Source organism: Tasmannia lanceolata, unplaced genomic scaffold (genome assembly GCF_043159265.1).
Source record: "Tasmannia lanceolata isolate RefF3 unplaced genomic scaffold, GAP_Taslan_0.1 ptg000037l, whole genome shotgun sequence".
In the NCBI taxonomy this organism is placed as follows: domain Eukaryota; kingdom Viridiplantae; phylum Streptophyta; class Magnoliopsida; order Canellales; family Winteraceae; genus Tasmannia; species Tasmannia lanceolata.
Window position 1 is genome coordinate 52,692,025 of NW_027518714.1, and position 24,984 is coordinate 52,717,008.

At 38.8% G+C, this 24,984-nt stretch overlaps 1 protein-coding gene across 2 annotated transcripts; it reads right to left on the reverse strand.

The window, feature by feature from the left end:
• Nucleotides 1-1,250: 1,250 nt before the first annotated feature.
• LOC143860901 (uncharacterized) lies at nt 1,251-24,908 on the reverse strand. 2 transcript variants are annotated; one of them, XM_077371751.1, is made up of 13 exons: nt 24,300-24,908; nt 20,397-20,472; nt 18,962-19,167; nt 18,691-18,777; nt 18,185-18,277; nt 14,040-14,194; nt 13,847-13,931; nt 13,662-13,748; nt 13,453-13,572; nt 2,632-2,733; nt 2,371-2,540; nt 2,144-2,246; nt 1,251-1,626 (listed from the first exon to the last, which is right to left on the reverse strand). In XM_077371751.1, the coding sequence occupies exons 1-11, from the start codon at nt 24,684-24,686 to the stop codon at nt 2,373-2,375; spliced, it is 1,566 nt and encodes a 521-aa protein (XP_077227866.1). In that variant the 5' UTR covers nt 24,687-24,908; the 3' UTR covers nt 1,251-1,626; nt 2,144-2,246; nt 2,371-2,372. The 2 variants fall into 2 exon arrangements, with proteins under 2 accessions (XP_077227866.1, XP_077227865.1); XM_077371750.1 differs by having other exon boundaries at nt 1,251-1,630; nt 24,300-24,907.
• Between the last annotated feature and the right edge of the window lie 76 nt (nt 24,909-24,984).

Below are 24,984 nucleotides of genomic sequence, written 5' to 3' on the forward strand. Positions count from 1 at the left end.
GCATAATATCAACTGTAAAATAGTGTTTAGGGCATGATTGGGTGCACAGCAAAGTTCCTGTTCAGTGAAATTTTATCATAAAGATTGGTATCAGAATAGCCGTTGTCTTAAACTTCAAATCCCAACTTCGAATATGATGGGGCTTTTCCCACAGGCCTACAAATCCCTGGATAAGTGTTTTCGGTCAGAAATAGAATTTTTTTGGGTCAGAAATGTGTTTCTTGCAATCCAAACAGAAGGGTTTTTATATTGAAGTTCTATGAATATTTAATGATAGAAAATCCTTTAAACTTCGGAATCACAACTGAGCTCCAAGTAAGTTCTATGAACATTTGATACTAGAACTCTTCAAACATGGAAATCATAAATAAGCCACTGTTTAAAGAAATCTGAAAGCTGCCCTTGTTGCACCTGTAAAATGATCAGACGTGCTACTGAGTATACAATGCCAATATTTTTATCAAAGGATAATATTCTTCATGGCGCATTACCTTTCTACCATTCAGACATTTTTATATATTTGAGATTTCATCTTTCTCAAGGGCATTTTCAAAATCAAGTAAAAAGCAAAGTTACAAATTCTATTTTTAAAAGGTAATTTCGATAATGAATTTATACTGCATTTACTTAGATGTCCTATTTGGAATAAGCCAATTTCCAAATTTTTTACCCTGGGAGAAAATTAACACTCAAAACATTCAGGCCCTGTTTGTTTTGAATACTGATAACTGGTTGTGAGTCAAAACTGATTATTAGACTCAAATTTACGTCTAATCTTTCAGTCCAATAATCAGTTTTTGGATTCACAATAGGTTCTTAAAATCCAAAACAAACAGGGCTATTAAAAGTTTCACTTAATAATGAGCACTGCTATCACTTGCAATAAAGGAACCATCTCCACCAAATTTTAAATTTTTTGAAGGAAAATTTTCTTCTGTAATTAACATTCGTACAATGAAATTCTTCTTCTGTAATTAACATTGGTAGACTCTCTGTGTATTTGTGTGAAGGCCTTCCTCTCCATTCTCTTCTTGTTGGTAAATTTTCGATTTCAAGTTATGAGCGATAATCTTAGTCTTTTATGGTGACTCAGCCGAGAGGCTTGATTGAAGGCCTTCCTCTTCCTAAAAAAGACTATTCCTCTTAGGAAGTGAAATTAGACATCAAAATATAGATCCCTATGATTGGCTGAAGCCTCAATCCCGTAGATCAGGTGATTTCAAGCTCAACAACATGTTGCATCACAACTGTAGAGGGAAAAAAACTGTAGAGAATCCCAGGGTTCACAAGATCATCCACCCAGAACAGATTTTCATGTACAAGATTGCCAATGGTCTCTAACATAAAAAGACCAAAGTTATCTGAGAAATGAAGTGTGAAAAAATGAGGCCAAGCTTAACAAATACAGCGACAAGGTTACATGTTCATCCACATTCTCCTATAAAATGACATATTTTAACCGGTACAAATGAACTGCACAAGGGCTCCACAGATTCCTGCCACCCAACTTACATGAGGTAAAATATATTTACATGCATGTGTTGCATCAAGTCAATACGCCATAACGCAGCTTTACTGGTTCAATTCTCTTGATACACCCAGTTGCATGCATAGGGCCCCCCAAAGCTACCTACAAGAATAACAATGTTAAGAAAAGATGGATGGTGATTGGGTTTTTATGTTGGGAGTTGCAGAGAATAGATATCCTATGGAATACAATACATTGTAATGTTTGAGTTGGATCAGCCTCCAGTTTTAAATAACCACATTGGTACATATTAACCTCATTGTGTACATTCAAGAGGAAAAGAAACATCGAAATGTGACAAGAGGGGTGGTTAAGTTACAGGTCCCATATTATAATTTCAGTGAACAGCAAACAGGCAACTCATTTAATAACCATACTGATGCGTACTAGTTGCGAGGACATATTTCCTGTTCATTTGCAACAAATATTTATCATAGGATATGTATAACTGAAACCTGTTCATTTCCAATTATAGCTTAAGCAATAAATAGCGGTGGATCAACACCAAGATTGAACTTGAAAGAACATATAAATGACAGACCATCTATTACTAAGTGCAATAAAAGTAGCACCACGAGGACGCAATGCAGCATTTTAAGGATTTATTGGGCTTACCCAGTTTCTGTAACTCCCATAGAATCAACACAGCCAACAAAGAATGCTGCAATTGACTTGTTTGAGATTGCAGTAGCATTCGAGATACTAGGAGTAGCCAGTACTGCAACCAGTTCACAAAATCCAAAATAAATGTGACAATTATTTAACAACCAGTGAGAATAGAGAGAAGAAAAAGAATAAGAAGAATATTACCTTAATCTCAGCCATTCAAAAAAAAATATTACCTTTATCTCAAAAGAGGAGCATAAGGAGCAGGGCAGGGAGATACAGTGATATCTGGTAGCTGGTTTATTAATTCAATTGTAGAATTAAGACAAGCATTCAACATCTTCTTTTCTAACTTTATAAGTTGGGTTGCAACTCGTTTCTTCGGGTCCAAATTACTATTGCCCAACTGATTCATCAAAAAAAAAAATAATCTCAACAAATGTATCAATTCAGGCTATACGAGCAAGAGCACAAAATCCGACATAATATAACATTACCAAATCTTCATCTTCGCTTGAGGTTGAAGGGTAGCCTGCCAACCGAGCCTTAAGATAACGAGACAGTTGATCCAAAACTGCTCGTTCCATGCATGGGCTCACCTGTTGGCATTTTATATGTAAACACACAGATTTTATGCAACCATAAGAAGATCTCGGAAGAACCAATCTGTCCATCGTATCCAGTTTTTTTGTTTTCTTTTTTTTCTTTTTTTCCTTTTTTTTTTGCAAATTACATCATTTACAAGATCTGCTACAAGCAATCTTGTGGAACTTGAAAAATGTGATTAAAGCAAAGGCTCACAAGCTTATGATTTATGAAGTAACTCGATTCTACCAATTATTGTTTGGAATAGATTACAGAACCTCGTTAGGCTGTGGGTAGGAGAGAGTTAGAGCTTAGAACATTAATTTTTTCGAAAAATCTTCCCATCCAGTCTTGCTAAACCTTTTCCTCATCTTTTTTCTTCTCAAACTTTTGCGACGTCTTAGTGATAGTGTTAGGAAGTCAACACCATCGACAATGGTCTTGCTCATCAATCATGGTGTTGGCCTATCTAATTTTTGTGTGGGAGATAGTCTCATTAAAATATGGGCATCAAGATCCTACATATTACGAATCGTTTTCATTTTATTGAGAATTTCCTTCTGCAAATTACGCAATTAACAGAATTGCAAATTTGTTTTGAAAAAATCAAATCAAATCGATTTTCTGGTGATAGTGAATACTGATGCAATAAATGTGGCATGGGACTGATCCAGGCCATTCATCCGTTGAGCACCATCACCATTGGGTGGCTTGTAAAACACCACTAGTGATCAAAGCTTTCCTCATAACCCCATCTTTAGCCAATGAATCAGCCTCCCAATTGGCATCTGCTACCATAATAGCAAAAAGAAACATGATGGTCCACTAAGAAGTCAAATGGCTTCTTAAACTTCACTTGCCAGCCTCCACAATAATTCAAGCTAGATTGCAGCCACCCTTCCATAGTGAAGGACCATGGAACCAAGAGACTAAAATCTACATTCCTTGAATAAAAGCCAACACCTCTACTTCCACTGTATCAGAGAATACCAGTCACACCAACCCCTTTATGGTCCTTAATGATGCCTCCAATACCTTCCACATCCAGATTTTCCATGATCGAACAAAACAACCCTAGGCTGAATTTATTTTGTTTTCTTTTTGGGTTTTTTTTTTTGAATGAGGAAGAATCTTATTAAGGGAAAATCCCCAAGACTAAGGTGATCAAAACACCAAAAAATTAAGCCAAATACAACATAAATATAGAATAAGCTAACAACAACAACAACGAGGAAGGAAATCAAACAACTCAAACTGAGCTCTCTCAACACCTACTTGTCCCAAACAATCGGAGCCACCATTAGCCGATCTCCTGACATGCTGAAAAGAAGTCTTGTGACCTCTCAATCGATCCGCATTTCATCTATGACATTAGCAAATCTCCAAGGATACGGATTCCTGTGGTCCATCCATTTAATCACATTCAAAGAGTTTCCTTCCACAATCAATTAATCTAAATCTCCATCATCTGTCAGCATAATGCCCTGTAAACTAGCCCTTACCTCGGCCCAAAGAAAGGCCACTTTGTATGGCCATGATCATCTACAAGGATCCCTCCAATCCCCATTAGACTGGGGATACCTAAACTCGATTAATCAAAGTTGAGTTTCAGCTTGCCCAAATACGGTGAATACCCCTTAGGCACAAGGACAGCAATACTCTCCGAACTCATGCATACCTCCCTCCAAAAATATATCAATGCATAGTTAAAAACATCCCCGAAGCACGGCATAAGTTGCACCCATCTGCAAGTCAAATATAATACCTTCACTATAACTATATATATATATATATATATATATATATATATATAGGAATAAGATTGTACGCTCGACCGTACCTAAAGTTAGGTACGGTAGAGTGCCAAATCACATGGGTCCCACATTTTTGGTGAGCATCTAAACCATTCATTTGCAAGGCCCCATCATAGATAGGGTGCATACCAAAAATCAGCTCCATAGGATCATCCTAACCCATCCATTTGTGGAGGCCAAAATGGACAGACACTGTTTGTCCACAAATCTGCCCATTTTGGCCTCCAGTTTTGGAGGGGTTAGGATGATTCAATGGTGTTGATTTTTGGTATGCACCCTATCTATGATGGGCCCTTGCAAATGAATGGTTTAGATGCCCACCAAAAATGGGGGACCCATGTGATTTGGCACTCTACCGTACCTAACTTTAGGTACGGTCGAGCGTACAATCCTTTTCCTCATATATATATATATATATATATATATATATATATATATATATATATATGAGAATAAAGTTCCTGCGCTTGAGCGCAGGAAACTTACCTGCGGTAGAGCGTTATACTCATCCCCATTCGTTGTATATAGTGGGTCCATACGGCGCTGAAGTGTTAAAACACATTTTGAAAAAAGACAGTCGAACCCCTAAGTCTTACTGAAAAAAAGTTGACACTCCAGTCCCCCTCTCAATCACGACCTAGGGTTTCTGGTTTCATTTCACGCAGATTCGAAGCCTCTGAAGTTAGCAAAGGTCAGTCCTCTCTTTCCATAACTCTATTTTGTTTTCTTTTTCTTGATTTTGAAGATTAGGGGTGTGATTTTTTCATTTTTTCATCCTATTTTCATGCCAGATCAGGGTTTTTTCCGGAGTGCTAGCTTCAAACGCAAGATCTCGGCAGATTCTTTCCCTTCTTCAACCAAAAATAGGTCAGTCCTCTCTCCCCTTACTGTATTTTGTTTTTTTTCCCCTTTATTTTGAATATTAGGGTTGGGTTTTTCCGTTTGTTTCCTCTTTTTTCATCATATTAGGGTTTTCTGTAATCTTTTGGTTTTGTTGAAGATTAGGGTTTTGTATAATCTTAGGGTTTTGCAGAATCTTGCAGCTTTGTTAAATATGTGTGTTGTTTGTGGTTGGATTTGTCTGAGGTTAGAGATTTGTTACGGATCTTTGTTGCTTTAAGTGAGCGTTTAAAATCTTTTGTCAGATCAGAGTAGTGTTGAGCATGATACATAGATTGATGTTCTCTTTTGTTTTCTGGTAGACACTACTATGCGTTTACAAAAGGCTTGTCATGTTTTCCATATATGAATTTAGGGCCGGGTGTTGCATTACTATATGGCACCTCTTGTTGCAAATGGCTAATCTCATCAGTTAAACCCCATTTGTTAATAAGTTACTAACCAAGTCACTTTAAAGGGTCATATGATGATATTAATAAATTAGTAACAGAGTCCTTCCGATTGTCATGTGATTGATTTATTCGATATTTCTTACCAAAATCTTCTTCTTTATGCATCGTTTCTTCCTGTTTCAGAATCTTGTGATTGAAATCACTTATTATGTGCACTAATGTTTTAATAATTGCATTACTTTGTCAAGCTCTTTCAAACTCTACCTACATTAATTGAAATCTTGTGCGCTTTGTTGTGTTAAGGTACCTAAAATGACTGATTCTTCATTGCATGCTTGTGGGTTTCCTATCGAAGATGTTGGTGCTACGTCCCCAGGTTTTGTCGATGACACAGTCGCAATCTTGCGGCTTAACAATCAGTGATGTAGATGCAAATAGGTTAATTTTGGTTGATGAGGGGAAAGATAATATAGTAGAGGTTTATGATAATGGGAATGACGAGGAGACTGTAGAAAATAAGCCTTTTCTTGGGCATGTATTTAACAGAAGTGAGGATGCCTATGACTATTATAATGCGTATGGTTTGGCTAAAGGTTTTGGAGTACGAAGATCTAGTACATCCAAGTCAACTAAACAACAAGAAGTGATTTCTAGGAAATATTTATGTGACAAGGAGGGAAAGAAAGATCCAAATGACAAGCGAATGGCTGGTAAGGAAGTAAAGGAACGTCGCATTGTCAGAGTTGGTTGTGTAGCGAAGATGGTCATAAAATTAAGAGATAAGAAGTGGTTAGTAACAACCTTTGAAGACAAACATTCCCATGAACTTACCTCTCCTCTTAGAAGATCCCTGCATCATTCTCATAACCAACTCCATAAGACAAAATTGTAAGAATTTGATAGATTTTTTCCATGGCATAGGGATGCAACCTTCTGGTATTGTAAGGAGTATTAATGTTGTATCTGATAGAGATCTAGGTGTTCTCTCAGCGAACCAGGTGCAATCCCATTTGAAATTACAGTATATATATATATATATATATATATATATATATATATATATATAGAGAGAGAGAGAGAGAATAAAGTTCTTGCGCTCAAGCGCACCCTCCTTATCTGCGGTAGAGTGTTATGACCCTCCCCGTTCGCTGATAGATGTGGGTCCATACGGTGCTGAAGTGTTAAAACACATTTTGAAAAATGACAATCGAGAAATCACTTCTTTCCACGGCATAGTGTTAATGCACCTGGTTCCCTGAGAGAACACCTAGGTCTCTATCAAATACAGCATGAATATTCTTTACAATACCAAAAGGCTGCATTCCTATGCCGTGAAAAGAATCTATCAAATTCCTACAACTCTCCATCTTATGGAGTTGGTTATGAGAACAATGCAGGGATTTTCTAAGAGGAGAGGTAAGTTCATGGGAAAGTTTGTCTTCAAAGGTTGTTACTAACCACTTCTTATCTCTTAATGTTATGACCATCTTCGCTTCACAACCAGCTCTGATAGTGCGACGTTTCTTTACTTTCTTACCAGTCATTCGCTTGTAATTTGGATCTTTCTTTCCCTACTTGTCACATACATATTTCCAAGAAATCACTTCTTGTGTTTTAGTTGACTTGGATGTACTAGATCTTCGTACTCCAAAATCTTTAGCCAAACCATATGCATTATAACAATCATATGCATCCCCACTTCTGTCAAATACCTGCCCAAGAAAAGGCTTATTTCCTACAGTCTCCTCGGCATTCCCATCACCATCAACCTCTACTACATTATCTTCCCCCTCATCAACCAAAATTAACTTATTTGCGTCTACATCACTGATTGTTAAGCCGCAAGATTGCGACACGGTGTCATCGACAAAACTTGAGGATGTAGCACCAACATCTTCGATAGGAAACCCACAAGCATGTGATGAAGAATCAGCCATTTTAGATACATTAACACAACAAAGCACACAAGATTTCAATTAATGCAAGTAGAGTTTGGAAGAGCTTGACAAAGTAATGCAATTATTAAAACATCAGTGCACATAATAAGTCGTTTCAATCATAAGATTCTGAAACAGGAAGAAACAATGCATAAAGAAGATTTTAGTAAGAAATATCAAATAAATCAATCACATGACAATCGGAAGGACTTTGTATCGGTTACTAATTTATTAATATCATCATATGACCCTTTAAAGTGACCTGGTTAGTAACTTATTAACAGATGGGGTTTAACGGATTAGCCATTGGCAACAAGAGGTGACATATAGTAATGCAACACCCGGCCCTAAATTCATATAATGGAGAAGGTGACAAGCCTTTTGTAAACGCATAGTAGTATCTACCAGAAAAAACAAGAAAGTATGAAGCTTAATGAGGATCAAAAGACAACTTGTTTATATATTATGAACAAAACCTAAAAAAAATAACTCAGAGCTTTCCTGTATTGGACTTTCTCAAATCAAAAGTAGACCCAGTCGAGATAACAGATAGATGAGAAGAAATTTATATGCAGAAAAAATAGAAAGAAGCGTATAGATGAAACAAAAGAAAACATCAATCTATGTATCATCCTCAGCACTACTCTGATCTGACAAAAGATTTTAAACACTCACTCAAAGCAACAATGATCTGAAACAAATCTCTAACCTCAAACAAATCCAACCGCAAACAACACACATATTTAATAAAGCTGCAAGATTCTACAAAATCCTAAGATTATACAAAGCCCTAATCTTCAACAAAACCAAAAGAATACAGAATACCCTAATAGGATGAAAAAGGAGGGAAAAAAAAAGAAAAAACCCAACCCGAATATTCAAAAGAAAGGGGAGAAACGAAATACAATAGGGAGAGAGAGGACTGACCTATTTTTGGTTGAAGAAGAGGAAGAATCTGCTGAGATCTTGCGTCTAAAGGTAGCACTCAGCAAAAAACCCTGATCTGGCATGAAAATAGGATGAAAAAATCACACCCCTAATCTTCAAAATCAAGAAAAAGAAAACAAAATAGAGTTATGGAAAGAGAGGACTGACCTTTGCTAGCTTCAAAGGCTTCGAATCTGTGTGAAACGAAACCCTAGCTCCTTCTTTTACGTTTTCTCTTTCGTATGAAAGGAAACCAAACGAAACCAGAAACCCTAGGTCGTAAGTGAGAGGGGGACTAGTGTGTACGCGCGCGCGTGCGTGCATGTGGGGGGGGGGGGGGGGGGGGAAGTGATGCTACTCGGTCTTGTAGCTAAACTTATCTACTCGGTCGGGTTAAATACAGTAGGGGCCCACATTGTTTGGGTGATCCAAACCATTATTTGAAAGCTCCTTACCTAGATAGGGTGTCCACAAAAAATCAGATCCATAGGATCATCCTAAGCCATCCAACAGTGGAGGGGAAAATGGGAAAAAATGGACAGACACAGTTTGTCCACAAATCTGCCCATTTTTCCCTCCACTGTTGGATGGGTTAGGATCATCCTATGGGTCTGATTTTTTGTGGGCATCCTATCTAGGTAAGGGGCTTTCAAATGAATGGTTTGGATTACCCAAACAATATGGGCTCCCACTGTATTTAACTCGACCGAGTAGATAAGCTTAGCTACAAGACCTAGTAGCAACACTTTTCCGATATGTTGTCTTGGATTTCTCTCCCTTGAATGAAAGCTGACTGGGTAGGGCTAACTAGATTTCCAAGGACCCCCTTCAATCTTTTTTTTGAAAGGGCAAATAGATAATATATTAATAAACGAGACCGAGGAAGTCCCGAAGGGATTACAAGAAAGCAACAAAAATAAACATAAACTGTACATATATCAAGAAACCGAAATCTTAAGGGGGGAGATAGTCAAACTGTTCTAAAACCCCCTTCAATCTAGAAGCCAGGATTTTCGAGATAATCTTATATGTAAAATTACATAAACATAAAGATATAGGACGGAATTTTCCAAGAGTAGTGGCATCCATAGTTTTTGGAAGAGAAATGAGAGTGGAATTGACTCCCTTGACCAGTTTGCCCTTTCTGAAGAAGTTGAGAATTGCTTTGGTGAAATCATCTTCCACAATATACCAATTTTTTTGCAAAAACAACCCATTGTGTATCTCTTTGTTTTATATTCCTTATATTCCTAATATATCTGGTAGGGGTCTGCCTAACCCCAGCTTGCTTATCAAAAATATATATATATATATATATATATATATATATATATATATATATATATATATATATAGAGAGAGAGAGAGAGAGAGAGAGAGAAGGGTTCCTGAGGTTAACCTCATATAGCTTATATGAGGTGGCGCTCACAAAACATAAGGGGCCCACATTGTTAGGATGATCCAAAGCATTCATTTGAAAGGCCCCATCATAGATAGGGTGTGTACAAAAAATCAGCTCCATTGGATCATCCTAACCCATCCAAAAGTGGAGGGCAAAATGGATAGACACTTTTTGCCCACAAATCTGCCCATTTTTTCCTCCACTTTTGGAGGAGTTAGGATGATCCAATGGAGCTGATTTTTGGTACACACTCTATCTATGATGGGGCCTTGCAAATGAATGGTTTGGATCATCCAAACAAAGTGGGCGCCTTATGTTTTGTGAGCGCCACCTCATATAAGCTTATATAAGGTTAACCTCAAGAACTCTATTCTCATATATATATATATATGAGGAAACGAGAAAAGGAGATAATTATTTGAATTTCTCCCAAAATTCTATGAGAATTGCACATCACTTTTTTTGACTTTTTTAACAAAGGTGCAACCCACATATTTTCAATCCTACCCCCTCCTTTATGCTTCTTAACAAAGGCACCCATTAAAGCCACATAATTTCAATTCTACCGCCCTCCTTTATGTTTTTTTAATTATGGAAACCTCTATAGATTGGAGGGCTAGGATCAGCCTATGGAAATGATTTTACGGGCACAACCTATTGATGTTGTGTTCCATCACATGGACGGTTTGGATCAACCTATGATGTAGTCCGTACAGTTCTTTGTCGGCCCGTGCATCGCACGGGGTTTTTTACTAGTCTGTGTGTGTGTGTGTGTGTGTGTGTGTGTGTGTGTGTATATATATATATAAGAAAACGGTTTCTACACATGTGTAGATAAGTTATCTACACACTAGCTTAAAATACAATGGAGGGCATATTGTTTGGGTGATCCAAACCATTCATTTGATTGGCCCTCACATAGATAGGGTGTCCATAAAAAATCAACTCCATAGGATCATCCCAACCCTACGATTTGTGGAGGTAAAATGGACGTGTATAAACCTTCACAAATCTGTCCATTTTTTGCCTCCACGGTTCGAAGGGTTAGGATGATCCTATGGAGCTGATTTTTTGTGGATAACCTATCTATGTGAGGGCAAATCAAATGAATGGTTTGGATCACCCAAACAATGTGGGCCTCCACTATATTTTAAGCTAGTGTGTAGAAACCGTCTCTCTCTCTCTCTCTCTCTCTCTCTCTCTCTCTCTCTCTCTCTCTCTCTCTCTCTCTATATATATATATATATATATATATATATATATATATATATATATATATATAAGAAAAGTGTTTCTAAGCACGTGCTTAGGGAGTTCCCTAAGCGCAAGTGGCTTAAAAAGCCACCGATTGGTCACTTTTTGGACCCCGCAGAGGTGGACCCGCCATACGAACCAATCGGTGGCTTTTTAAGCCACTTGTGCTTAGGGGGCTCCCTAAGCACAAATATATATATATATATATATGTGGATTGAGGGCCTTTGGAGACACCCTTGAAAATTGGGTTATTCCTTCCTTTCCATATCGCCCACAACGTAGCCAACCACACCAATCTCCACAGAATCCTTCCTTTTTTGGCTAAGAGGTGGCTACCCAGTAGGGCTTGGAAAACCCCATACCATACCAAACTGATGAAAAATGTGATTCCAGACCTCTATGGTTACTCTGCAGTGATGAAGAGGTGGTATACCGCTTTGTATTTCTTTTGGTTTGAGAGATCTTTTATAAGTGTGAAATACATCAGTAAGCAACAATAAACGAGCACCATTGTTAACGATTCAACCCATTCCCTTGTTAGAACCAAGGTTTTAAATTTCGACCGAAATCCGTTTTGGTCGAGAACAAAATAGAAATTCATTATACTCGAAACCGTAGTTTATTTCGGTCGAAATTTCGTTTATTTAATAATTATTTAATAATTTCGTTTATTTCGGTAGAAATTCATTATACTCGAAACCGTAGTCAACCAAAAAAACTGGATTTTGATAATTATTTAATATTTTCCCGAAATTTCATCCGAAATTACCAAAATTTCGGTAATTTCTGTCAAAAAAATTTAGGAGAAAAAATATATGTAATTTGATTCGTTAGATTTCGTTTGAAATTTCAAAATTTCAGCTGAAAATTTTCAGACGAAATTTCGGTTTCGGAGAGGACCGAAATTTAAAAATTTGGTTAGAACCCACTATAGAGGGTCTATGACCCCAAAATCCCACACATCAAACATTCCATTTAGGCAACATAAAAAATGGACTGGTTAGATAACGAAAGGTCTATGACCCACATTCATCAGAAAATCCTCCACAAATCAAAGGATTAGGATAGTCCAATGAGAGAGATTTGTTGGGTATATGAGTAGTTTCGATCACCAACTAGGTGGCCCAAACTTGAGGTTAGGCATTTTTTATTTCTCTAGTTTTTTTCACGGTTTGTATGTTGACTATCTCAGTCCCCGTGGTTTCCGCCCTTTTTTCTTCCATTAATAAAATTCTTGCCATCATTTTAAAAAAAACTATGTGCCCCAACTATACTTTTACCCACAATGTGTTTCCAAGAAATACATGCAGATTTACCATATAACCGCTCTTGGTTTAATGAAATATGCTCACTAAAATAAAAGCAAAACAAAAGAAACGACGCAACTTGTGCCTCACTCACAAAAGACTTAAGAGAAGCAATTCCTCAATGGCTAATTATTTATGTAACTGTAGAAAAGGATCGACATAATTCACAATAGTGGCATTTATCTGTAACTTATAAGGCTTCTTCTTCGTCATCAATGATGAGTTACAAAGGATACCTCAGTTCTTACCTAGTTTCTGTTTCACGTTTCGACTGCTCAGCTTACTCTTCTTCGTTGACCAACACCACCCATTTAATTGTCTCTTTTGGTCATCAAAAGAATACTAATGCATAGTGCAAATGTAAGAGTCCAAACAACTAACTTTATATGACAAGTGTTTCTTACTTTTACAGCATTATATGTCACCACTCTTCTTCTTTTTTGTTAACTTACCAACTTCTCCAAAAGCTTAAGCTGTTAGAGAAAGGCGTTCTTTATCTTTTATACTTTAACACTCCCTCGCACGTGTGGCCCACTTGGCAAACACGTGGCACATGTGGTCCCACTTTGGGCCGACCATTGCATGTGGATTTTTGTTATCAGGGAGGTTTGAGCTGGAGACCTTTGGCTCTGACACCATGTTAACTTACCAACTTCTCCAAAAGCTTAAGCTGTTGGAGAAAGGCGTTATTTATCTTTCATACATTTTTGAATGGTATCACCACTCATTTTTTGGATAAACAAAATATTCTCCATCTAGGAATTAATTATTTTTACAATTCAAAGATAAGAACACTTACAGGACATATGGGGCCCTGCGAAGAAATAACCGATTGCATCTCAGAAATATCAGAAACATAGCCTAATCGTAGGTAAGGAAGCATATCTGATACAGCGTCCTTCTCTCTACCTACATACACCTGCAAAAGGGGTATAGTAAAAGGTAAAATGAAACCTAGGATGCCATAAGTTACACAACAGTAACATAGAAAGAGATTTGGTTCTATACGTGAAAAACTTGGACGGACAATTTTCCATTTCTTTGAGCAACCATTCTCTTGTCCTGATATTGAGGATCCTCAGTATTTAGGGATGCCTGGGTTAAGGAAGCCAAATACAACATAAGACGTGTGAGAAGAGGTAAGTAGCAAAGAGTAAACTACAATATAAAAGTGTGAGAAAATCATATTTCACCTCAACCACAATACGGTCATAAGGATTATCTTCGTCCACAAAACCATAGTTCAGAAGCAATCTTGAATTTGGTTGTGGCCCACACCTACAAAATCTACCAATTTTATGACATCTATGCATAAAACGGCACGAAATAGAACTCCACTAAATGGTCTCCTATGTAACCTTGAAATCTGAAAAGAAAAGAGATTACCACACAACAATTGAGTCCCCGGCTTTATAAGGACGGTCCACCACCAGCTGAACAGCACCATCTACAGCAGTCAGCATTGCCTTGCAGTTGCTTTTGTAAGCCAGTAATGGGGGACCTAGAGGAACTAAAGCAAACCTTCGAGCCAAACTCACTTTCTGATTCCAACAGAAAGTGAATTCATCAGATCAGCTGCTTTCAAAAGTGTGTAACATAATGAATTTTATTGAAAACGGAAAATAAAAAAAATCATGGTATGACGAATTTCCGATCATAAACACCTCAATGTTACCCGAATAATTTCAAATATTAAATCTAAAATCCATTATCCATAGGAAGCACCGATATTGTAATTATGTTGTATCCAAGTAGTAATTTAAATTTTACCAATAAAAAATGGTGTATCCAAGTAGTATGGGATAATTACATTAACATCTATAATATATACTAAATGTGTTTCTTTCCTTTATCTTTCATGTTCTTTCTGTGGTGGATTTTTTTACATCTCATGCATAGCACGAGTGGGGCCCATCATTCTACAACACATGTTTTGATAATGACAAGGTGAGGCCCATCATTTTAAACCCACGCATAGCCGGGGTGGGGCCTCATGATTTGATATGATAGGCCCAACCATCTCTACCCAAATCCATGCATATGGTGGGGCTCACCATTTTACAGGGCCCACCATCTCCACCCAAATCCTTGCATAGGGAGGGGGCCCACCATTTTACACCATGTTTGATAGGGAGGGTCCCACCAATTCCACTCAAACCCATGCATCGGGTGGGGCCGCCATTTTACACTGTTTCGATGGGGCCCACCAAGCCCATGCATCAAGGTGGGGCCCACCATTTTACACCTCATGTTTTGATGGGGTGGGGCCCATTATTTTACACCCATGCATAGCATTGGACAAGAATGCCAGTAATATATACTAAACACGTTTCTTACGTTTGTCATTTGGAAAGACTTTTTCCATGGATATGTTATGCTGGAATTTTTTTGTGGTGGGTTTTTTTTACTCCTCATGCATAGCATGAGTGAGGCCCATTATTTTACAACATATGTTTTGATAAGGTGAAGCCCATCATTTTACACTCATGCATAGCATGTATGGGGCCCACCATTTTACACCCATGAGTAGACCCACTATCTCCACCAAATCCATGCATAGGGTGGGCCTACCATTTTACAACATGTTTTGATAGGGACATAGGGTAGGTTCCACCAACTCCACTCAAACCCATGCATCGGGCAGGGCCCGCCCCCTCATGTTTTTATGGGGTGGGTCCCACAAGCTCCACCCAAGCCTATGCATAGGGCGGGGGCTAGCTTTGTACACCTAATGTTTTGATGGGGTGGGGCCCATTATTTCACTGCAATGCATGGCATGGGTTCTAGTCATATAATGATCAGCATCCTTTCTAATAGAATTCAGAAGTCAAAAAGGCTTTGAGCCATTGAGCATAAAATCATTTGAATTATGGAGCAGAAACTAACAATTAAAGGCAATGTCCCTCTGAGAGAAGAAATTGAATCTCCTAATTTCTCAAAATGCAGACTTCCCTCAATAACTTGCCAATAACTTGCAAAACCTAACATAATTGTTAAATGTTTGGTGTTAAATGTTTGGCGAAAGTAGATGTTCTAAAACGGTTGTTAATCACTATAAATTATGTCAAGTTATAAGATCTTATAGATATTTTATCTTATTCTGTAGCAGTACTTTGCAGAACTTATATATGATTACTATTGAAAGCAAAAAATGTGCAACCAATTATCAGTTTAAATGAGTAAAAATCCATCTATATATGTTTGCAGTGTTAAAAAAATTGAATTTTGATGGAAGCTCCAATGGTGACCCAGATATGGTATTGGGGCACCTTTGCAAATGAGTTCCAAGAAATTATTGAAGTTTATACCAGGCGGAAGTTCAAACTTTTTTTTCTTTTTTGAATGATGAAGCAAAGATTTATTCAAAAGAGCAAAGAGAAACACACCTCGACGAAGATGGTCATGACAGAATAAGAACCAAAAAAATAGAAAATCATAAAATAAAAAACAGAAATAGAAATCATCCGTGATCCTCAAAGGGAATGTGATCCATAACCTCCAGAGATGCTCTAAATACCCTGCTATGGACCAAAGTGCCTGTGTTCCAGATAGTCGATCAGTAAGTGAACTAAAAACTCAAGTAGGGTACCTCAATATGGTCCAAGACATCCTCCATAACATTCGCAAATCTCCACGGGAAGTCTCCTTCTGCTTGAATGCTCAGCAGATGACATAGAAGGAGTCACCCTCCACAACAAGCACATGCAAAGAATCATAATCCACATGAAGAATGCCGATTTTGAGCATAAAACTCCCTCATTAGAATCCTTCACTCCAACTAGCCCCAAAAATGTCCACCTTACTCCACTATCATGGCAATGAAGAACTCTCTCACTACCAGGTAGAATAGAGTTCACCAAAATGGATGCATCAAAATTCCGCTTAAGCAAGGTCGGTAGAGGGGGAGACCACCTGGTTCACCAATATGGATGCATCAAAATTCAGCTTAAGCAAGGTCGGTAGAGGGGGAGACCACCTAGGAGAGGGAATCCCATCTACATGAACTGGTGTGAACCATGTCCTAGGATCACTTAGGATGGAACCAGGGCTTCCATGAAACGCCTACACCTCAATTGCCCACCTAACCAAGGAATAGAACACTAACTAGCAAAGACCATGAACTGACGTATGGGGACACTTGAAAATCCTACGATTTCTCTCTTTCTACACCAACCAAAGGACAATCATCAAAACAAGGTTCCAAAGAGTCCTTCTTCTCGGTAGTCACAGGACATAAGCCCATGCATCAATGAAGGTGACAATATGCTCAGGAGTCACCCAAGTCACCCCAAACAAAGAGAAAATAAGCTTCATACGTCATGTGTAAAACTATAGTATATCACAGGATGATCAACAGATTCAACACTGACTCTGCACATAATACATTGGTCAAAAATAACCTAGTTCTGTTTCCAAAATGATCCATTGTAAGGATCTTGTCAAGACAGATCCTCTAGCAAACAGCAAGCACTGGAGGTTCATAAATCTATCACTCACTCCTAGGGGGGAGCTTAGAGGAGCTAGTCAACCCATGGAAGGAGCTCGCCCAAAAATGACCAGTCAAAGACACCCCTTCCAGAACCAACAATCTCTACCTTTCCGCAGAATAAGCACAACCTCCAAGATGCTCATAAACCCAACCACGTCATCCACTTCGTTGTCGAAGAAGAGTCTGCAAAAGCTAACCGCCCACACCACATTGTCATCCTCCCTATGAAATGATTCCCTCATGCTTGTTTCTGAACGATAACTATACCACATATACAACCAAGGTCGATTCCAAACATCCGAACCAATGCGAAATCTGCAACCCTTTTGGACTGCCTCCAAGAATCTCATAATATCTCTCCATATTGTAACCCCCTGGAAGGGATATGAGTCCTATAGGAACCATATTCCACACCGGAGTCCTTACTTCTGGCAATCACAATCTGCCACAAACAACCCTCTTCACCAAACTGCCAAACGAATTTTTCTAGCAGGGCATTATCCATCACTCTTAAGACTTTGAATCCCCAACCCGCTTTGTATCTTTAAAGTGGAATTGTTCAGACCCTGAGAGAAACGTCTATTCACTCGTTTAGGTTTATTCATTAGCGCTTGTTTTCTTATTGATTCAAGGGTTGGTGGCATTCAAAAATGAAGGCTACCATACCGAATTAGAAGTGATAAAAAGGAAACCTAGAAACCCCTTCATACAAAGTGGCTGGGTAGGTCACCTCTCGCAAACTCCATGGGGAAGGGTATCACAAGATCAAGTCCAATTCGGTTTGATAGACTTTGTTCGGCCTAAACCTAACAAAAAGAATCACCCAAATATGTTGGACACGCCAACTTTCCATTTTGACATTTTCTGCATAAACTAATCTAATAACATAATTAAAATTTGCAGGTCTATCAACTCCACTTGACACCGTGAAAACCTTAAAAGAATGTCCTTGACTGAACTTAAAGTACAGATTATAAATACTGGATGATAGACTTCCAACTAGAGATCGACAAGATAGAAGGCACGAGTGACAAAAAATTACCTGCAAATGCACAACACAAGATTGAACTGCAACAAAAGCTTGTTTGAAAATCTCAAATGGAAATGCCTCGGTAGGTATGTCATAAGGGTATTGCTGCAAAATGCAAAAAAAAAAAGACCATTAAAACAATATAATCTTTTGCTTTATAGGCACAAATAAAATCAAACACACAACATAGTTCAATAAAGAAAGATGGAAATGCAAAACGTTATCTCAGAAAAAATTACAGTTTAGGACATGTTTGGCAACCATGAAACTTTTTTCCATGGAATGTTAGTTTATCAATTGGTAAGAGGTGGGTAAAGAGGGTGGGAGGAGGAGGGACTTTTTACCCTTGTTTTTCAGCCTCTTCTTTCCCTCTCCTCACTCAGTCCTCTCAGCTCTATCTATCTATCACCCTCCCTCACCATTGGGTAAGCTAATATCCCATGGAAAAAAATTCATGATTGCCAAGCATCGCCTTAAATTACTTTTCCATTATCTACTGAGGTAGATATGTGAGTAACCTGAAACAGCGAGCCAGCCATAAACCAGACAGTGTCGAGCTCATTATATTCCCTCTTGATCCCCTCGCCCCTTTCGAGAACTTCGGCCTACATCATCACCACCAAGTAACGGTTTTATTGTTTTGGATCTTCTAAGTCTTTTAGCAGGTTAACTTAAAATTTGTGAATACATGACTACAGTATGGATTCTGCACTATTTTGACACTAATGTAAATGGCATTGGAGTATAAACCAATATGAATATAGTTTAAATCACTAGTGAAGATAGTACCCTTGTAGGGCTGCCTTTCAAATAGGCCAGTTCATTTTCTGACCATAGAAGTGGAGATTCTACGGCTAGCTGGCCTCTCCCTCTCTGGCGATCAAGCTCCCTAATGAAGGGATACCAGAAAGATTTTCTCCCTTGCTTCTTTTCATACATGAGATACAGTGCTAAGCAGGCCAATTCTGAGAGCTTGTTTGTCGTTAACAACTCCGCTGCATAAAGAACCAAGACATAAATAAAACTTTTTTTTTACACCACGAGATTTTGGGAGAAACATGAGGGGGAAATTTGACTCAATTGTAAACTAAAAATTGATTCCGTAAATACTGCAGGAATTGTGTTAATGATGCAGCACAAAAATCGTAACCCATAATGCTCAAGTAAGATGACTAGTTAAGAAAAGCTCGGGTCTAATAAGTCTACTTAGCCAAGAAAGGTTCTCATATAGATCTATAAAACCCAGAGATCTCACAGCCAAGCTGGTCAAATTCAGGCATCGTAAGCAAAGCCACCAGGGAGGTCATCACTAGAGCTGGAAGCGGACTCAAGTGGTCTACCAGTAAAATTTATTTTTCTTTATGGCTTATTGAGATGTGGATAGATCTCTAACTCTCCAGTTTCATTAAATAGAATTTCACAGAGTTGGATGTTTTGTATACCTCAGATTTAGAACCCAGTTTCAGGGAAACAGCTTTATCGGTGATTGACAGTTTTTAATATAATATAATTAAGGAATAATATCTTTTTACAAAAGGAACTTGAAACAAGATCTCGCAGCAGAAGATTTCGCAGGGAATATGATAAGACTTTTAGCTTGCTTTTGCATGTATTCAAGATTCTAGTACATGTACTCGTTTTCAGTCCATTGAGGGGGGTTTAAAGTCATTCAACATTCCCAATGGAGTGGAAGCGTTAAAACACATCAAAACCCACTATTTTTTCACACATATGAAAATAACAAGATTCTAGTATCTGTAGACATAAGCTATAGTTCATGTACACGTAAGGTTTTGCAGCTAATGTTTTGTTACATTCTCATTCGGAGGATCTTGATTTTTGTTGTCAACTGAAATTTCTTAATTTATACATGAAATGCCGATGCACATTGTCTAATGAAAATGGTGCTATTAAAATGAATACATCCCCGAAATCCAAGGTTTCTTGTTGTAGTGAAACCGTCAAACATATCTCTTATATTTCTTTGCTTTTCCTAATAAATTCATTGATTATCAAGACAGATAAAAGATACTTGTTGATTATCTCTATACAGTCCAGTAAAACCCTAGCACAGACATGATTGGCAGATGAACATATGCCTAACTGATGGAAAAGATACAAAACTAAATCAAAATGAAATAATTGCAATGGAAATGTTGCAAGAAATCTGACAAGACCATCTTTCTCAAGAAAAATAATCATTTATTTAATATGAACAACTTACCAATCGTTTCGTTCCCCAAAACTCTTTCCAGTGTTACAACCAATGAATTCGGAATTGAGAATGCTATGTCCCCGGCCTGCAAATTGTTGAAGTATAAATGATTAAATAACACCATCTCTAACAGCTTAAGCTTTTAGGATAATTCACATGGTATTAGAGCTATTGCCTCATAGGAGGCTATGGGTTCAAAACGCAACAACTCCTTAACATTAAAAGTCCACACGTAAGGCCAACCAAAGGAGAAGGATCACACACGTGAGGGAGAGTGTTGAAGTATAAATGATTAAATAACACCAACCCTAGCGGCTTAAGCTTTTGGGGTAATTGGTCGTTTCACACGGTATCAAAGCTATCACCTCACCCAGGTCCCGGGTTCAAAATCCAACAACTCGTTGAGATTAAAAATTCATGTGTATAGCCAACCAAAAGAGGGGCCAACATGTGCCACGTGTATGGCCAACCCAAAAAAAGTGGGGCCACACATGAGGGGGAGTGTAGAAGAATAAATGATTAAATAACACCATCTCTAACAGCTTAAGCTTTAAGAGTAATTGTGTTGGGTACCTTACCAATACGCCAAATGCTCGCTGATGGAATGTGTTAGGCAAGGCCCTTTAAACATGTCCCATACCAGGCTGGGTCCCACCTAGTCCCATCGCTAGGCAGATCCCCACTCAGGACCGTAACATACAACCACACTTCCACATCCGCCGTCCTCGGCGACCCACTCTATGGCGGCCTTCACTTTAGCCTTTTTTTCCAAGTAGCCATTTCCACATGTCACCCTTCCGTGACGGCCCACTCTGTGGCAACTTCACTCTGGCGGTTTTCACTCTGGCTTTTTTTACCAAGTATTCCTTTCCACGGGTCACCCCTTCCATGACTCGAACACGGGACGTGGTGGCTGCTCTGACACCAAATGTTAGGTACCTTACCAATACGCCAAAAGCTCCATAGCTGATGGAACATGTTAGGCAATGCCCTTTAAACATGTATGGTTTTAAATTTCGGCTGACACGAAACTTTTCGGCCGAAATATTTCAGTTTCGGCCGCGACTGAAACGAAATTTACATGAAGTCGTCTCTTTACAAGATTTCGGCGAAATTGCAACGAAATTTCACCAAAATGTCACCGATATTTCGGTTGAAATCCTGTTTTTAGCCTTTTTTTTACAAAATTTCCACCGAAATTTTAAAAAGATCCACCGAAATTTTAAAAAAGTCCACTGAATGTTATAATTCCCACCGAAATTTATGAAACATTCACCGAAATAGCCAAAATTTCCACTGAAATCGCCAAAATTTACACCGAAATTTTAGACATTTCGGTCAAAATTTTAAAAAAAATGAAATCGTAATCATATGTTTACATGATTTCGACCGAAATTTCGGCCCGAAACGTTTCGGTTTCGGTGTAGACCGAAATCGCCACAGAAACCGAAATTTAAGACCTTGCCCATACCAGCCTGGGTCCCACCTAGTTCCATAATACCTTGGCGGGTCAAAATGATGCGTATATGTAAATGCGTAAATGGTGTATGTTATGATGTATAAGATTTAGTTACAAAGTAGTGATTGTAGCATAATGCATTTTTTTTTTTGAATGGTTGTAGCATAATGCATTTTAGATTTGTGGGGTTAGTTATTGGTGATGTGTCTTGTAAGTGGGTAGATGGGTTGATGATGTGGGAGTCTCTGTGTATGTATTTAAGTTCTTGTATTTCAATGAAATGGAGAAGAAGAGAATTTTACAGCAGCAAAGGAAACTTTGTTTAGGAGAGTCATGGGTTCCTCTCGAATTGAATCGTTGGAAGGTCCAGTTGCCTCAAATCAACCTCTTTCCCTTCTCTTTTTCTATCTGTGTTACGGCCAATTAGGCACATAACAAGTGGTCTCAGAACCGTTGATCCTGCACCATGGCTGCGTCTTTGGAGCTTTTGGTATCCATATGCGATAATTTCAGGCAAGTCAAAGTGCTTGTTTCAAAATTGATGGAAGGACAACAAAGATTTGAGGAAGGCTTGGACAAAATCAGCATGATGATTGAGGAAACGTGCAAAGACAGAGGGTGAATCTTGTTCGTGTGAAGAAAAATGTGAGAATAGATGGGGACGAAGATACTTTAGTTGAACAACATGCCAAGGATCATATTGATTTTGTTCAACCATTTGATCATTCCACTTCGACGCGGCTACATGAAGAATTTTATTTCTTTTCAACTTTGTTTGCCATCGATTTTGAAGGCAGGGTTCAAATAATCACGGCCATTAAGAATTGAGACTAGGTGGAATAAAGTTTTTCCCTAATAATTCGACCTTGAGGGCAAGGTCGTTTGTAAGGAGTTAGGAATGATACATGCATGTAAATGGATAAATGGTGTATGTTATGGCGTATATGATTTCGTTACAAAGTAGTTATTGTAGGATTAGGCATTTTAGATTTGTAAGGTTGGTTATTGATGATGTGTCTTGTAAGTGGGTAGATGAGTTGATAATGTGGAAGTCTCTTTGTGTTTGTATTTAAGTTCTTGTAATTCAATGAAATGGAGAAGAAGAGAATTTTACCACAACAAAGGAACTTTGTTTGGGAGAGTCATCGTTCCTCTCGAATAGAACCGTTAGGGGGTTCGATTGCCTCGAATCAATCTCTCCCCTTCTCTTTCTCTATTTTTTCTTTACTTATTTGTGTCAAGGCCAATTAGGCACGTAATACCTTGCCAATATGCCAAAAGCTCCAAGGAATGCATTAGGCCTTTAAACTTGTCCTATACCGGCTGGTCCCACCCAATCCCATACAGTCGTAACATTCCACCAGCTTCCACATCTACCGTCCTTGGCAGCCCACTCTGTGGCAGCTTTCACTATGGCCTTTTTTCCAGGTAGCCCCTTTCCACAGGTCAACCCTTCCACAGCGGCCCACTCTGTGGCAACTTCACCCCAGCGGCTTTCACTCTAGATTTTTACCAAGTAGTCCTCTCAGCAGGTTGGTTGAGAGTGTTAACCATAGAATAAGAGCAAGTTGGTTGAAGTGGAAGCTTGCCTCAGGAGTTCTGTGCGACCGTAAAATCCCTACCAAGTTGAAGGGAAAGTTTTATGAGACAGTTGTGAGGCCAGCCATGTTGTACAACTCAGAATGTTGGGCCACCAAGAAGCAGCATGTGCATAAGATGAGTGTAGCGGAGATGCGAATGCTTAGATGGATGTGCGGCCACACAAGGTTGGATAGAATTAAGACATTCGTAAAAAGGTGAGGATGACTCCAATTGAGGAGAATATGAGAGAACACAGCTTAAGATGGTTTGGACATATCCAACGTAGGCCTTTGGATGGTCCGGTGAGAAGAGGCGACTCGTGCCAAATTGATGGAGTAAAAAGAGGCAGGGGCAGACCGAATACAACTTAGGTAGAAACAGTGAGGAAATACTTTATAGCTAGGAACACAACAGAGAACATGACCTTGGATAGGATAGAATGGAAGAAAATGATCCACGTAGAAGAACCCAACTAGAACTAGGATTAGAGCCGGGTAGATTCCTTTTACCTTCTTCATGAATTTTTCCTAAAGGATTCATTTAGCCGACCCCAACTAGTTTGGGACAAAGGCTTTGTTGAGTTTAGTTGAGTTGAGTCCTCTCAACAGGTCGCCCCCTCCATGACTCAAACACGGGACGCGGTGGCGGATCGCATACCAAATGTTAGGTACCTTACCAATACATCAAAAGCTCTAGAGCTGATTGAACTTTATAGGCAAGGCCCTTTAAACCTGTCCCATACCAAGATGAGTCCCACCTAGTCCCATAGCTGACCATAACAAATTGTTGTTTCACACAAATCTACCCTCAATTTCACCATAAAACAAAAAAAGGAAAACAAATTATAACGATAAAATTGTTGAGTGAGATACCTGAAGATCCTCACTGGCTGCGACGTAATGAATTGGCCGGTGCTTTTCATCATGAGACGGCTTCTCCTTGAGAAGGACTTTGCAAGGAGGAAGCCCTTTGCTGTGCATCCAAGATTTCAGATCCCCAATTTCACCATCGTTTGGATTCGAGACAAAATGACGTGAATTCCCTTCTTCTTTCTTTGATCCAGCAACCAAGGTATCTGCACCACAAGCCGAGCAGAGATTCCTGCGTCGAATCGTTTGAAATGCAGTAGAATATCTAGGGTTTCTTTTGAGGAGGGTTGTGGGATTTGAAACCCTAGAAAAGATGGGGAATGGGAGAGGGGAAGGAGAGGAGCGAGTGGGAGAGGATAATGCAGTGTAGTGTAAATAAGCAACGTCCATGGTGTTTTTTCGCCTAAATGATTTTATCCTTTTGATTGATTGAGAGGGAGACTTAGGGCATGGGAAAGTTTGTGGTGGGAGTGGCAGAGAAAGGCAAGGATGTAAGCTCAGATTTTCTATTGTTCACCCACTGATAGTGTGCTTGAAGCCTAAAACCAGATAAGAGACGATGGATTGTAGTACTCTGTTTTTGGCTGGAGGTAGGGGTGTCAGTTCGGGCTCGGGCTCAAAAGCTAGCTGGAGCTCGGCTCGGTAAAAGCTTGGCTCGTTAACGCTCACTAAGGATTTGATACATTCA

Bases quoted from the DNA above. Each gene is read 5' to 3' on its own strand.
- LOC143860901 (XM_077371751.1), bottom strand. From the start codon at position 24,686: ATGGACGTTGCTTATTTACACTACACTGCATTATCCTCTCCCACTCGC. The intron at 13,932-14,039 runs GTAATCTCTTTT...TAGATTTTGTAG, and splicing joins GGGGACTCAATTGTTGTGTG to GTGTGGGCCACAACCAAATT. The intron at 2,734-13,452 runs GTAAGTGTTCTT...AAATGCCAACAG, and splicing joins CGCAGGGCCCCATATGTCCT to GTGAGCCCATGCATGGAACG.